We start from the raw sequence: 13,907 nt of genomic DNA on the forward strand, positions 1-13,907 counted from the left end.
ATATGATCTAAAAGCTATACAAATGATAAAGTGTCAGACTTCTCTAAACAGTTCAGTTCCAGAATTTACTGAATTCAAACAGTTGTTTCAAATAAAACCACTCTTGCCCTATTCTTATCAAAACACTGTTTCCCCAGTGTTATTCACATCTCAATCTACGTTGAACACACCTACTCTGTATAACCTTTATTTCCATTAAGTGTTCACAAATAGCAGTGAAAGATAAGGATTTAATTTTCTTCTTTGAAGTGGCACAGTATTTACCCTGAATGTGCCAAAGCAGCCCTACACATCCTACATTTGAAATTCTGCAGCCCTTTCAAGCTGGGTACATAACCCTTAGAACCCTGCTAGGCCACAGGAAAGCTCCAAAGCTGCTGGTGGGGTGTCCACTCTCCACCTCCTTAGGAAAGGGGAGGATCAGATTTAATTTATCCTTTCCAATAGTAGAGAAAAGCAAAGACAAAGATAAGATACCACAGGTCAAGCAACTCTGTACCTAAACTAGCAGTGTTTGACACCAAATCTATTATTTATGTAGCATGACCAGAATATTATTCTTTTTACTGATTTCCTTTTATCTACATATCAGAACATACCAAATCAGTGGTATAGATAGATTAATTAATAATCATTAACTTTTGCCTTCAGAACCTTATACACAGTTATAAGACTGTGACAAGCTCATTTCAAACACTACAGAGGATATTTAGAAATAAGTGTTCTTTTAAAACTTGCTATTATTCAAAAGAAAGGTCTTTTAAAAATAAACATATTCAGTATGGGTATATGGGCAGCAAAGCTCAAAAGAAGCTATGCCAAAGGCAATTTCAACCACTAGAGAACTAGTGATGAATTGATAAATGGGAGATAAATAATTTGGTTTATATTAAAGTTTAAGTCAAAGAAATTTATCTTACAGAAACAACATGCCACTCTTCTTTCCTTTTGAAGAAAAAGAACAGGACACCAAAGAACACTTCACATGTATAAAACAGGCTTTCATTACTATAAACTGCAATGAAAATGTTTTGACAATAATCCTGATTCAACTTTATTTCCCAGAAAGTTCTCATGTTAAAAAATAAACAAAAAAAAAATCTTAGATGGCATACCCCACCACACTGTGATATGCCAACAATCTCAAAAAGCAGTTGTAATTTAAAATGAGAAGAATCTTGTAGAAGATGCAGAAAAGGTTGACTGTTCTCCCAGGTTTCTTTCTCTTCCACAAAATCTCAGTCCCTACAGACAAGATCTTTCTGACTCCTGCAATCTCATATATGATTTAAGATGGGCCAGTCCTTATATGCAAAGGCACTTAGGCATGGAAATGACACTAGCAGACTAAAATGCAAAATAAAAAAAATACCAAACGAGCAAACAAAAAAAACTAAAGAGACATGTACACATCTTCCTTAGTTATTCAGACAAACTGCTTATTGAAATTTACAGTAGTCCCAAAACACAGTAGTAATTTCTACATAATAATAATAATTTCTTGGATGAAAAAATTATGTAAAGCCTGTGTCACCTACAAAGAGTTCAAGAGGTGTACTAATACTTTCAGGTTGATATTTTTCTTTAGTCGTTTGATATCATGTTCATAAACAGCAACTCAACATGTGGGTTTCTACCATAAATATTTTGGAAATTGATCTTTATAAATGAATCATCTAGTGAGGTTCACCACATTACTACATGAGAGAAGGTGTTTTGGGACAGACATGGTCTCAGCATAGCTTTAACACACTCAAATTGAAAACTCTGAGAAACAGGGAGATAGGATCAATTGTCTAGTATCTTTTTTTTTCCCTTTAGTTCTCCATTCCCAAACCCATCATTTACATTTCTCCCAACTATGGGGTACTCTTAGGATGTCACTCAAGTTACCTAAATTCAAGAAGTAATACTGAAACAACTTAAACTTCTTCCTTTAAGAAGAAAGCCCAACCACAAACATACACACAACCCACAACACACAGATGTGCATATTCATATACTATGAATCAGCTAGAACACAACACAGTTTAAAATGAAAAATAATCAGGCAGAAGAAGGACACAGAGTTCAGTTGTTAAGTACTCACATGTTACTACTCTATGTTACTACACCTCTTCACCTTTTCCAGATGCAGGCTGGCAGCCCAGAGCCAGGGCCACCTGCAGTACTCACCACCCAAACTGATGAGATCTTGCCTAACACTAAGTTATGGTACATGGGAGTCATTTTTCTTATAAATCACCCCTTGGTAAATTCCATCTCACGTACTCAGCTAAGCTGGAGAACAGATCAGAAAAATGTGTCAATGTCTCAGTGTCTTCAAATTTCATATGCTGCAGAAAAACCCTCCTACAGTTCCTGCAGCTGCAGCAGCAACCAAAGGTATGAGAGGAGGAACATCTTTTTCTTCTGTAGCAAGTAACACACATTGCATTGAAGTTCACCTGTGTATCAGGTTTACTGAGTACATAACATCCATCAGCAGGGATTCTTTGGAGATTCCTGTCCTGAACCATCTATCTAGGATTTACATAGCAAGTTTGATTCTGTATCATCAAGAAATCTTCATATCAGCTACACACAAGAGCAGAACCACTTTAACCTTCTCTGCAAATGTCACTCAGTACAGGTGTGATCCTGCAGTTAGAGCTACCAAACCACTTTTCTTCCACAAACACTGGCTCTGCCTTTCCAATAAATGCCAGCGAAAACCAAAGTCTTTGTTGCTCTAACCATATAATTAGACATTATCTCCTTTCTCTAGGTGAAGCAGTGGCACAGCAGTTCAGTGGTGACCCACAATACTCACAACCTGCAAAAACGTCATACGGCTTCCCATGAGAAAGAAGACCTACCATTTTCTTTAAAATGGTACTCCAAGTAAGTTTAATTTAAAAGGTGATGACAACTATTTAGATTTAGGCAGGCTTTTTTCTTTTTCTTAAGTAGATGAGAAAATAAAATAAGAGAAAAAAAAAAGAACATAAAATCACTCCAAACTAGAGCAGAAATTTAAGTGTGTAGGACCCAAAATGGCACAGCAGACTTGTAATTAATGTTCTACCATGCCACTACATTTACTACAATCACATACAGTATTTCAGTTTCTGTATAATACATACTTAGGCTTATCAAAAAATGTCTAAATCTGTTTTCAGAATAAATTCTTTTAAAATGCTAAGATTTGTTCCTATTTTGGTCACCTGCTGATTGTTGACAGACTGGACATAGATACAGCTCCTGGTACCAGGCCGAATTTACATTTAATCTGGGGAAAACAAATTCAGCATGGCTTTTTATCTGTATGTTGAAGAAAACAGGAGCCAAAGTTTCACTAAACAAAAACATGTTGAACATGTTGGCATGTTATAAAAGTGGCACTAAGCAACAAGAACCACTGCTAAAATGGAAAAATTAGATTAACTTTTTCGGCTGATCTAAGAAAGAACAAAGTAAATTTGTTATTATCAGATTACTAAATTCCATTACCATTTTTAAAATAAAAGGCAACATGATACCTGGCCTTTAAAAACAAGAGTCCTGCCTTTAAGTTTCCTACCTTTGCTCCTCTGTGTACTGATACCTAAACTGCCATTTTCACTATATACATGTTTGTAACTAAATTACATTCATTCCAGTGTAAAATACATCTGGTGCATAAAATGCTGCAAATAAAGAGAAAATGTCTTTCTGTAAAGACTTGTTCATGTCTTAAAATGTCTCTATTTAAAGACAACTTTGATCTCCAGTTCTTTCTCATTGTAAGTTCTGCTGCCTAGTTCTAAATTATTTGAATGAGCACCCTCCTACCCCATATAATCCATGACACCTTTCAAACACACAGCACAGCTATAACTACATCTTAGCAAGTCTATGAGTACAGATCTTATTTTTTTAAGACAGTAAATGTGGTATTTTTCAATGCATACTTATTTGTAGTTAATTCTGTGTTGACATTTTAAGTGACATAACTTGTACTCATGTTGAATTTATTCATTTTATATGCACAGTACAGAATATTGCTGATATATAACCACCTGCTCATGGAAGAAGTAAGTCTAATTTAGGAAACTAATAATTAACATTACAAATGCTATCTAGTGTGGTGGCACAACTGTATCATTTCCAAACTGCAACTGAGCATATTGCCAGCAGAAAAACATTCTCTTGAAATAATCACTTTCTCAAAAATAAATAACTCAATGCAGTATTACTGAGTACTTAATATGAACCACTAAAGCAACAGACAATACCAAGGTGTGTGGGGAAAGGGAATCACACCTAACACACCAAGCTAAAGCTCTTCTCCAATCAAGGGCACAGAAAGATACCACATGTCAAGTAAATCTTTCAAGTACCACATAATTTTAGTTGAAAGATTGTTTATTACACCTCAGCATCAGTCCCAGAAGAGTAAAAAGTTTCCTATATTTAAACCACAGCACTGTCCTACTCAAGTAATTTAAAATTTATTTCCACAACAGAAACCAATGGAAAATCCTTCAGTTTGGAGTTCATACTGAAATGGATAAAGCTCATCCCTACCAGCAATGTCAGGTTCTACCCACTAGCTGTTACTTCAAATATGACTGAAATTCACAAACCTCCAGGAAAATGCACATAATGCAGAAGGAAGAACAACAGCAGTTTTTCAAGATGCTTTATGGAAGCAGCATTAAGGACTATGACAGCAGACATTGAAGACCACTTTTGATTTAAGCAGGTTTTCAGAAGTCTTCTCTTTTCCAGATTATGTTTATTCTGGAAGCTACTTTGATTTGAAAGAAGGATGCTTCCAGAACATAGCAAATACATCAACAAAAAGAAAAGAACCAAGACCTTTAAAATTTAAGAATATGGATAAAGAAGAAGGAAAAAATAACAAAAAAAAATCTACATCCATTTGCCAGCTGGTGCCTGAGAGGGTCACACTTTTGGGACACTGCATTTTGATCAGTTGCTGTCTCACAATGCCATAGGATATATACAGGTGCTTGAAGCCACCACTCAACTTTTTTTTTTTGCCTCTGACTTCAAACAGGAGGCCCCTTTCCAAATCTTTAGTTATTTGGATAACTCCACGCAGAAATTAATTGCCATTTTATCAAAGGTAACAAATTGCAGCTTAAAATAAAATTTACACACAGCAATAAGTTTGAGTATCTACATCTTAGTTACCAGCAGACTGTTACTATATGCAAGCCTCCTACCAATCTAGCTTCAATTAATTCATTCTAAACGCAGTGTCAGAACATTTCCATTATATTGCTGTGTGATTACAGGAAAAACCAAACACAACACACATTACAGGTAAAGTAAGAGCTATTTGCTACATTATTTGAGACTCACATCTCTGCTTCAAGAGGTAAAAACATTTAATCTCTCCTGTACACTGCACTTATTTTTGTAATGATCTTCCATCAGAACTTTGGCAAAAGATATGATGGAAGAGGAGTAAAAGCCTCCAGTCTCACACCTACCCACTCTATTCTCTGCTATAACTTCCTCAGTAGAGCTAGAACAGGTCACATCAGGTATTGCAATCTGATGCCATGAAAACAGCTGCTTGCACTCTTATCATCTCAGCACTGCTGGATGCACAGTCACTGCAAAGAGTCCCCAGGGGAGATGTGGGTGACTGTAGGTCAGCAGCAGAGAGAGCCAATAAAGGAATCACATGGAAAGAATCAGCAGAAACCCTCAGGATTTGGGGTGTGGGCACAGAGAGCAGCGAGCTCTGCCCAGCGCATCACGGGGCAGAGTGGGGCACAGGCAGGCCTGGATGCACACTGGCACTGGCAGCTGCATCAAAAACATCATTCATCCTCCAAAGCAGAAATTACAAACGAAAGGTATTCAACTTTGAAGCCAGATTTAAGCTAAAACAGAAAAAAGTAAGTAGCGTTAGTTCTGAAGACCTTGTAGAAAGCCTAAAACTTCCAAAGGAAGATTTAGAGAAAGCCTTTAAAAACCCCCACCATATCAACGCACAAATAAAGCCACCACGGCCCCTGTCCCTTAGTCCTCATGTCACAGCCCTGAAACCACTCAGAAACACCACCTCACCTCTGGTTCATCCCATGTTTGGCAGCAGTCTACTGAGAGACCAGCCAGCATTAAGAGCCCGATTCTATTTCCCTCTCATCTCAACTTTGCAAGGAACGGCCCAAGCCGCGACATCCGCGTTCTGTTTGCAGAGACCGCGCTGGAATCGAGCCGTGCGCGCCACTGGCACCTGAGGGGAAGGAAACCCAAACCCTGCAGCAAAGTTTATTCCTGCCAGGGGAACCCCGGCCGCAGCAGGCTCAGGCTGTCACCGCCGTCAGCGCCGCGGGCGCAGCGGAGCGGCCGCCGGGGACACGGAGAGGCCACCCCGGCGGAAGGAGAGCGGCGGGGAAGGGACAGGCTGCCCGCCCGCTCCCGCCGCTGCACCGTCTCGGAAGGGGCTGGAGAACCGGGACAAGCAGCCATGGGGCGCGGGAGGTGCAGTGCCCTCACCGCTCCCGCCGGGCCGGCTCCGGGGCTCCGGCCTGCGGAGGGGCAGCGCGGCGGGGCCGGGTGTCACGCAGGTCCCGGGGAGGTACCAGGCCCGGCCCGCCGGGCGCGGGTGCTCGCGGCAGCGCCGAAGGGTGTTGGCCACTCACCCACGCAGGCAGATCCGCGGAGGAGACGCTGAGCCGCACCGCCTCCTCCTCGTCCTCCAGGAAGGCGAGCGCCCGGCCCAGGCGGGAGCTCTTGCCGCCGCGGTGCCTGCGGATCCAGAAGAGCCCGCACAGGGCGATAAGCACCCAGCTGAAGCTCAGCCCCAGGTAGCCCAGCACATACACGGGGAAGATCAGCACGAAGCTCCTCGCAAACTGCGACACCAATCCCGTCACGTCCACGCTCAGCAGCGGCGGAGGCGACTCCGGTACGGGGTCCGCAGCCGGCGCGTTCTCCGCGGCGGGCTCGGCGGCGGACCCCGCGCCGGGGGGCTGCTTAGCGGCTGCCCCGCTCATGCTACCGCAGCGGCGGCTCCTACTGCTGCTGCCGCTCCTCCCGCTGCTCCTCCTCCTGGGGCGCTGGCTGCGAGCGGGCAGGGGGCAGGGCGGCGGCGGCGCCTCCTCGCATCCCGCGCCCGGCCCCGCTCACCGCGCTCCGGCACCACCCGCCGCCGCTTCCGGGCCCGGCTGGCCCCGCTCCGACCGCCGCTGCCGCCGGGAGGAGGCGACTCGGCCCCGACCGCCGCTATTGGCGCCCGGCCGCCGCACGAACGCCTCTGCTCGCCGCCTCCCCCGCCCCGGGCAGCCTCTTCCCCTCCCCTCCGCCGCTCGCTCATCGCTCCCTCTCAGGCCTGCCCGGGACCCGCGGCCGCTCGGGGCCACGGCCATGCGGAATGCGGGAAGGGGAGCGCGGCTCTGGGGGACACCGCAGGAAAGGGGCTCTCGGTGGGTGGCAGGAGCACAAAGAACGTGCCGAGGCGTGTGTGCGCTTCCTCACGGGCAAACCACTCCGTCTCCCGTTCTCTTCGGTCACTTTCGCGGCTGGATGTTTCTACCTGTTACGCCCTTCGATGACAACCTTCTTGTCTCGCTTTGTTCGCTGTTGATGGGTGTTATTAAAGGAGAGACTGATCGATGTCTCGGAGGAACCAGACACTGGTCACTCCGCGCCTGAGTTACAACAGGTGTTTCCTGAAGTTTGGCTCACACATCCTCACATAAAGCTGCCTCTTCTGTCATCCTGTTAACACACACGAGTACCGAGGGTGGCATCCACTGTCTTGGGATTTGTTAAACCGAAAAATCTGATTTTATAACAGGCTTGTGTCCTGTATCCCTTTAACACCTGGTTCTTGCACTATTCCTCCTACCATTTCTTTACCTTTTCAAATAACTTTGATATAGTCACGAGTTCCGTAAGAGGCAGCTGTTGCTTTTCCTTAGCTATCAGGTCCTAATCAGTTTGCTGGTACACACAGATTAAACTCAGCATTTACCAGAAATTTGTGGGTTTTATTTGTTTTGAGGTTTTTTGCCTTTTTTTTTTTTTTTTTTTTTTTGCCTTTTTTGGCTTTAAATAGCTAACCTTTCACTTAGTGGGAATGCGGATCCTTTCTCGTCTCTTCAGATGCCAATTTTCACAGAGTGTGTAGGACTTTGAGACTTCAAATTTGCAGGCAGTAAAGAGGGGAGAATCACTTTAGCCAATAGGCTGAAAAGTTATGAAAACACACACAAGTGGATAAATAGAAAAGCTAAATAAAAGCTTCATTTTCTTAGGAAGTGAAAGTAACCTCATCTCAATTATCCAGAGAAAGTCAAAAATGCAATGGCATCAGAGGAAAAGTTGTTTGCTTTTTAGAGTTAGTGTGGCACAACAGAATTGGAAAAAGAATCCATGTTTTGACAACTGAATGTGGTGTAGTGTTTTCTCATCTTTCCAAAATCCCTCCATGCCAGCCATCAGACTCAATGGAGCACTCGAAGTTAAAACAATTTCTGGCCATGGACTCCTGCTGTTCTTTACTTTCTCTTTACCACTGACACTGTATTTACTCCATCTGTGTATTTAGATTACTCGGGATGAATATTCAGAACAACCAAATGATACAAAAAGATGTAACAAAATCAGTGATTTGCAACTAGGTGGTAATCCAAGCTTTGAAATTATAATTTAGTTTGGGTCTTCTAGAGAACTCAAAACACCTGCAGGCTGTAACTGTGAAGGAACTGAAGAGCACAATAAGGCTCTAGGAAAGCTTGTGACCTTAAACTGAGGGTATCAAATATGATGCTGTGAACCCTTTGGACACCAGTGAAATTAACTACAGTAAATTTGAGTGATTTTTTGCATTTATGGAATTCCTCTTCTAATTATTTACTCTGCTTATAATGTGACTTTAATGTAACTCACTCCTGAGTTTCAGTAACACCTAGTACAAATGGCCGCATTGTTTGTTGGCTCCCTCCATTACAACCAACACTATTAATACTCTCATTTTTTCAAGTCTTTTGTTCTCAGCCTTGGACTCCATTGTCCACTTAATTTCCCTATCCGGCCTTACAGTGTCTGAGTCAGAAAACAACTGTACCACAAATTAAAATGAAAATTCAAAATTAAGGGAAAAAAGTGATTGAATTAATGTGATATTTGGCAATTAACACTTTACCACAAGCTACATATTATTCTGCTCTCATGTATGTCCAGCATGTATTTTGAAAATGAGCTGGATATAGAATTTAGAGAAGTTCCCCATGCAGTCAAATTTAATAAAATGGAATAAAAATTAATCTTGTAGTAGCATTTAGAATGACAAACATAATATAACTGTAGACCAGGCAGCCTAGCATTGGTCCTGCACAGAGTAATTAATCAATGTGGAAGTTTGATTAATCAGAACTAAAAGTGGGTGATTGTGTGCTAATCAAAGAGGAAAACAGAAGTAAGATCTCGTAGCACGAATTTGATAATGTTTATCTGTAACGTCAAGGGGAAGTTCTGATAAAGAGTTTACCACTGACTTCTAAGAACCTTTGTAGATAACTCACTTGGGCCCACACAATATTTTGATGAAGAAACTGGATGGTAGGAAATTAGCATAGCCATTGTTGTATAGAGACAAAAGAGTCTTGTTAAAATCAAGATATAAACTCTGCTGCTAGGTGATAAATTAGGGTTAGTTACTTCATTATAAAATTTATAATAAAATGTTCTAGATAAACAGTAGTTATTTGTTTATTTGAATCTTTTGGTGCGGATAAAGAGTTTAATAATTTGCTCAAGAATCTTGGAAATGTTAATTCACATATTTCCTGATACTATACTTTAATATTTTAAAAATGTAAAAATTAAAATAAAAGTAAAATTTAAAAATATGTAATTTTAAAAGGTAGTCTTTTGTGCATTAGGGACTCCTGAAGATAATAATTTATGGCCCAGAGATTGCTCTGGCTTCTTCTCAAGTATCCTCTAGTCAATTGTATCAGCTGCACAGCTGATTATATTTATTTCATTTAGATGATATTTATTCTTTCCATATCCTGCCTTTTAAAGGCCTGTTACATTATTAGAATTTCAGTTAATACTTTTTGTTAGCAACATCCCTTTATACCCATTCTCAGCCATATGTGTTTGCCTCTCTTGCCATGATGATTTATTTGCCAGTAAATACCATCACTACTCTCCCAAATAACTTCCTGAAAGATCTTGTTTGTACATCATTTTTGACCATGAGAAAAACTGGGAAAATTCAGTTTATGTGGTAAAAAAGAAAACCTAATCTTCCCAACTTCTTTGGAGTTTACACAAGAAAACATGTTTTGGAAGCAATTTTAATTGTTACTCCATGACCATTTACAGTAACAGTTTATTTCCCTGAAGGATAATATATGGTATTACACCTAACTTTACCCAACAGCATTATTTCAGTCTAATAAGACTATTTTGCTATTGAAGAGAAATCTTTATTGAGTAGAAATCTGAGAATTTTTGCTGAGGAACATAATCCTTTAAAAAATTGAATTATTAATGAAAATATAATTTACATGAAATTTTATCCTAGTAGATTCTCATGATGGAATACTCTCTACTTCTGTGTTTGATTTTATGCAGCTGTTACAGCCTGCTCCAAGTTATCTACCCTAGACCATAAATATTTTTTGCCTGCTTCAGTTTATCTAATATATAGCACAAAGAAGAGCCAAAAAACTCTAACATACCTGAGCTTCTGTTTGGAGAAAAACCATGTGTGTCTGATCCCTGCTATCACCCAGGCTGGCTTCAGTTTCACTGAATGCATAAATTGTACTCTCATGACAAGATCCTCAAATATTTATTGTTACTGAAGACAGAAATACTTTCCACTGAGATGTGTTTCTTAACAAGTTTTCACAATAATTACAGTCTCCTTTTTTCCCCCTCATTGGATTCTTAGGAGTTCAAAACTACAGACACAAACTTTACTGCAGTAATCCACATTTTTGCTGTTTCTATTTATGAACCTGAAGGACTAACAAAAGTATTTTGATATTTTGCAGATCATTTATGCATGTCTGCTGATAGAAATATTTTAATTTTCTTCTAATCTTCAAAAGGCTTCAGCAAAATGTGGTTAAAAAAAAGGTGGGGAGAGGAACCCTACAAAGCCTAGGTCCTAACAAGTTCGTTTCTTCATGAAATTTAAAAAAAAAATAAAAAAGTGGTTTTTTTCCTAATAACAGAAGAGTCTTGATTTTTAAGCCTGGTGTAAAGTTGCCATTTGTCCCTCTGAGGGGTAATATTTCCAGTAACTTTTTGGTATAATACTATGATGTGTCATTCCACAGAGGTGAAGAAAAATGCAATAATGCTTCACAGGCTTAGAGGAACATCAGCAGATATAAACAAACAAATAAAAAAGTTTATTACTGCAGAATATTAAAAGCTGTGCTATTTTATCTCCCTGTTTTTCAGATAACAGTGCAGGTGAAGAAGGAGATACATGTACCAAGCCAGACAAGAGAAAAACCTGTAGATGCTAAAATGGTAATAAAATTCTCAGGGCTACCAAACCCCTGTTTTGCAACACTTTTCTTACAAAGAAAATCTAGGGCATCCTTTTATGATGGCTTTTTAAAATTTTATTGCTTGTATTCACTTGACTCTAACACACATTTTATAAGAACAGTCAAACCACTGATGTATTCATTTTCTCCACTACATTGGTGACACACTGTAGTTTATTTTAATATATGGTGGATACATTTAAGCATGCACAAATTTTAGTATTGTTATTCCAAACATGCTATTCTACCTTGTATTCTCATGCAGCAGATAAACTTCTGTTTCATCCCTAGATTTAAGGTTTGAAAAGATCTTTCCAAACCCTCAAGTGGCACTTTCCCACATCTGTATTTTTTCTTGTCTGAGAGATGCCTGACTAGTATACTATCATAAGGCTAAGAAGAAAACCCATTAGCAGCCACAACTGGTTTTTTTTTTTTTTTGATAGTAAATACATATGCATGTTCTAAAGAGTAGACAAGAGAAACAGAACTTGAAAAAAAAGCTGCTTCTTCTTTTCAGTTTTTGGCATCACATTTGCTTATTTAGTTATATGTATTTGCTATATTGTTGTTTAAAAAAAATCCAGTTAAAGGTTGTTTTGTCCTTCAGTGTCTATACATAGGACAGCATTTCTGTAGAGATCTCTTCCTAAGCCGATGCCCAGTTCCTTATTATACAATGTCACCACTACAGCTAAAGAGCTCTTTGAGATAATCCAAGATGGCTTTTATGCCCATTTTTATATGTTCAAGGAAGAAAAATATAAAATCATAGAATTACAGGAAAGTTTGGGTTGGAAGGGCCATTTAAGATCTAGCTCCAAGTCTCTTGCCATGGGCAGGGACATCTTCCCCTAGTCCAGGTGGCTCAGAGCTCCAACCAACCTGGCCTTGAACCCTGCCAGGGATGGGGCATCCACAGCTTCTCTGGGCAGCCTGTGCCAGGGCCTCACCACCCTCACTGTAAAGAATTTTATCCCAATATCTAATCTAAACCTACTTCCTTTTAGTTTACATGCACTCCCCCTTGTCCTGTCCCCACATGACCTGGTAAAAAGCTCCTCTCCACCTTCCTTGCAGGCTCCCCTCAGGTACTGGAAGGCCACAACAAGGTCACCCCAAAGCCTTCTCTTCTCCAGGATGAACAATTGCAATTCTCTCAACCTTTCCTTGTAGGAGAGGTGCTCCATCCCTCTGATCATCTTTGGACTGTCTACAAGAGGTCCATGTCTTTCTTCTGGGCATCCCAGGGTTGGATGCAATATTCTGGTTGCAATATTCTCTACCAGAGAGGAGAAGAGGGACAGAATCCCCTCCCTGCCCTGCTGCCCACGGGGCTTTGGATGCAGCCCAGGACACGTTTGGGTTTCTGGGCTGTGAGTGCCCATGGCTGGGTCATGTCCAGCCTCTCACCCACCAGCACCCCCAAATCCTTCTGGCCAGGGCTGCTCCCAATCTGCTCATCCCACAGCCTGGATTGAAATTGGGGTTTCTGCAAACCAGGTGCTTATAGATTATTATTGTTCTGCTACAACCAGATAATAATCCATTAGAAAGGCTATAAATATTTTAGTATCCATAGATGTTTATATTTAGTGGATACAATTTAGCCCTTAAAGTCATACTTACATTTAATGGTGTGTTTGGGTTTTTTTTTTTGGTTGGATTTTTGTGTGTTTTTTTGGTTTTGTTATTTCCAAGAAAATATCAAAATTTTTTTGTTTTTTTTTCCTCATAATTGCATCCTTGATTTACTTTTCTGCTATATGATAAAGGAAAATATTTCACAGTTTGGACAAGTAGAAACTTTTACAAAATTTTTATTTATTCTGGAAATATGAACACAAGGCGAGATATCATGGGTTTGTACCTACGTGTCAACTGACTATTTAAGGCCAAGTATAAAGGGTTAAATTTTGTCTCTGAAGTCAGCCACAAACTCCCATTGAACTATGTCACGAATGTTTCTAAAATGCAAAAATGTATCTTCCTTTGCTTTCCGCCCCCAGTAGTCAGTTTCCTACAATCATCAATATTAGCAGTAGCTGCTACATATTAACTTTTTTTTTCACACTCTGAAAATAGGGAACAAAGTTAAAAGAACCCAGAGAAATTTTCTTTTGGCCTTTTAAATTGCACGTGTTAATGGGTTGTAAATATTTGTGTGAATATTTTTGCCTTTCCTGCAGGCAACCATCGAGCTCATTCCAGGTGCGCTTGCTGAGCTGCCACTTGTGCTTTGTTGCAGAGATCAGCTCTTGTACTCGTCACTGGGGGAATATTATTAGTATTTTAATTTATACAACTCTTCTTCATACCTACCACTACCCCGCACCTGTATAAGTGGCAGATTAAGCATAGCACCCTTCTCACAGTTTT

General features: G+C 40.4%; 1 protein-coding gene across 3 annotated transcripts in view; it reads right to left on the reverse strand.

Annotated features, from left to right (window-relative positions):
* The window catches only part of ESYT2 (extended synaptotagmin 2), a 79,950-nt gene extending 72,949 nt beyond the window's left edge, over positions 1–7,001 (reverse strand). For all 3 annotated transcript variants that reach the window (XM_058807652.1, XM_058807645.1, XM_058807659.1), the window contains exon 1: positions 6,648–7,001. In XM_058807652.1, coding sequence (XP_058663635.1) covers positions 6,648–7,001 — 354 coding nt within the window. The remainder of the gene's footprint in view (positions 1–6,647) is intronic.
* Between the last annotated feature and the right edge of the window lie 6,906 nt (positions 7,002–13,907).

This window comes from Ammospiza caudacuta, chromosome 1 (assembly GCF_027887145.1).
Source record: "Ammospiza caudacuta isolate bAmmCau1 chromosome 1, bAmmCau1.pri, whole genome shotgun sequence".
Lineage (NCBI taxonomy): Eukaryota > Metazoa > Chordata > Aves > Passeriformes > Passerellidae > Ammospiza > Ammospiza caudacuta.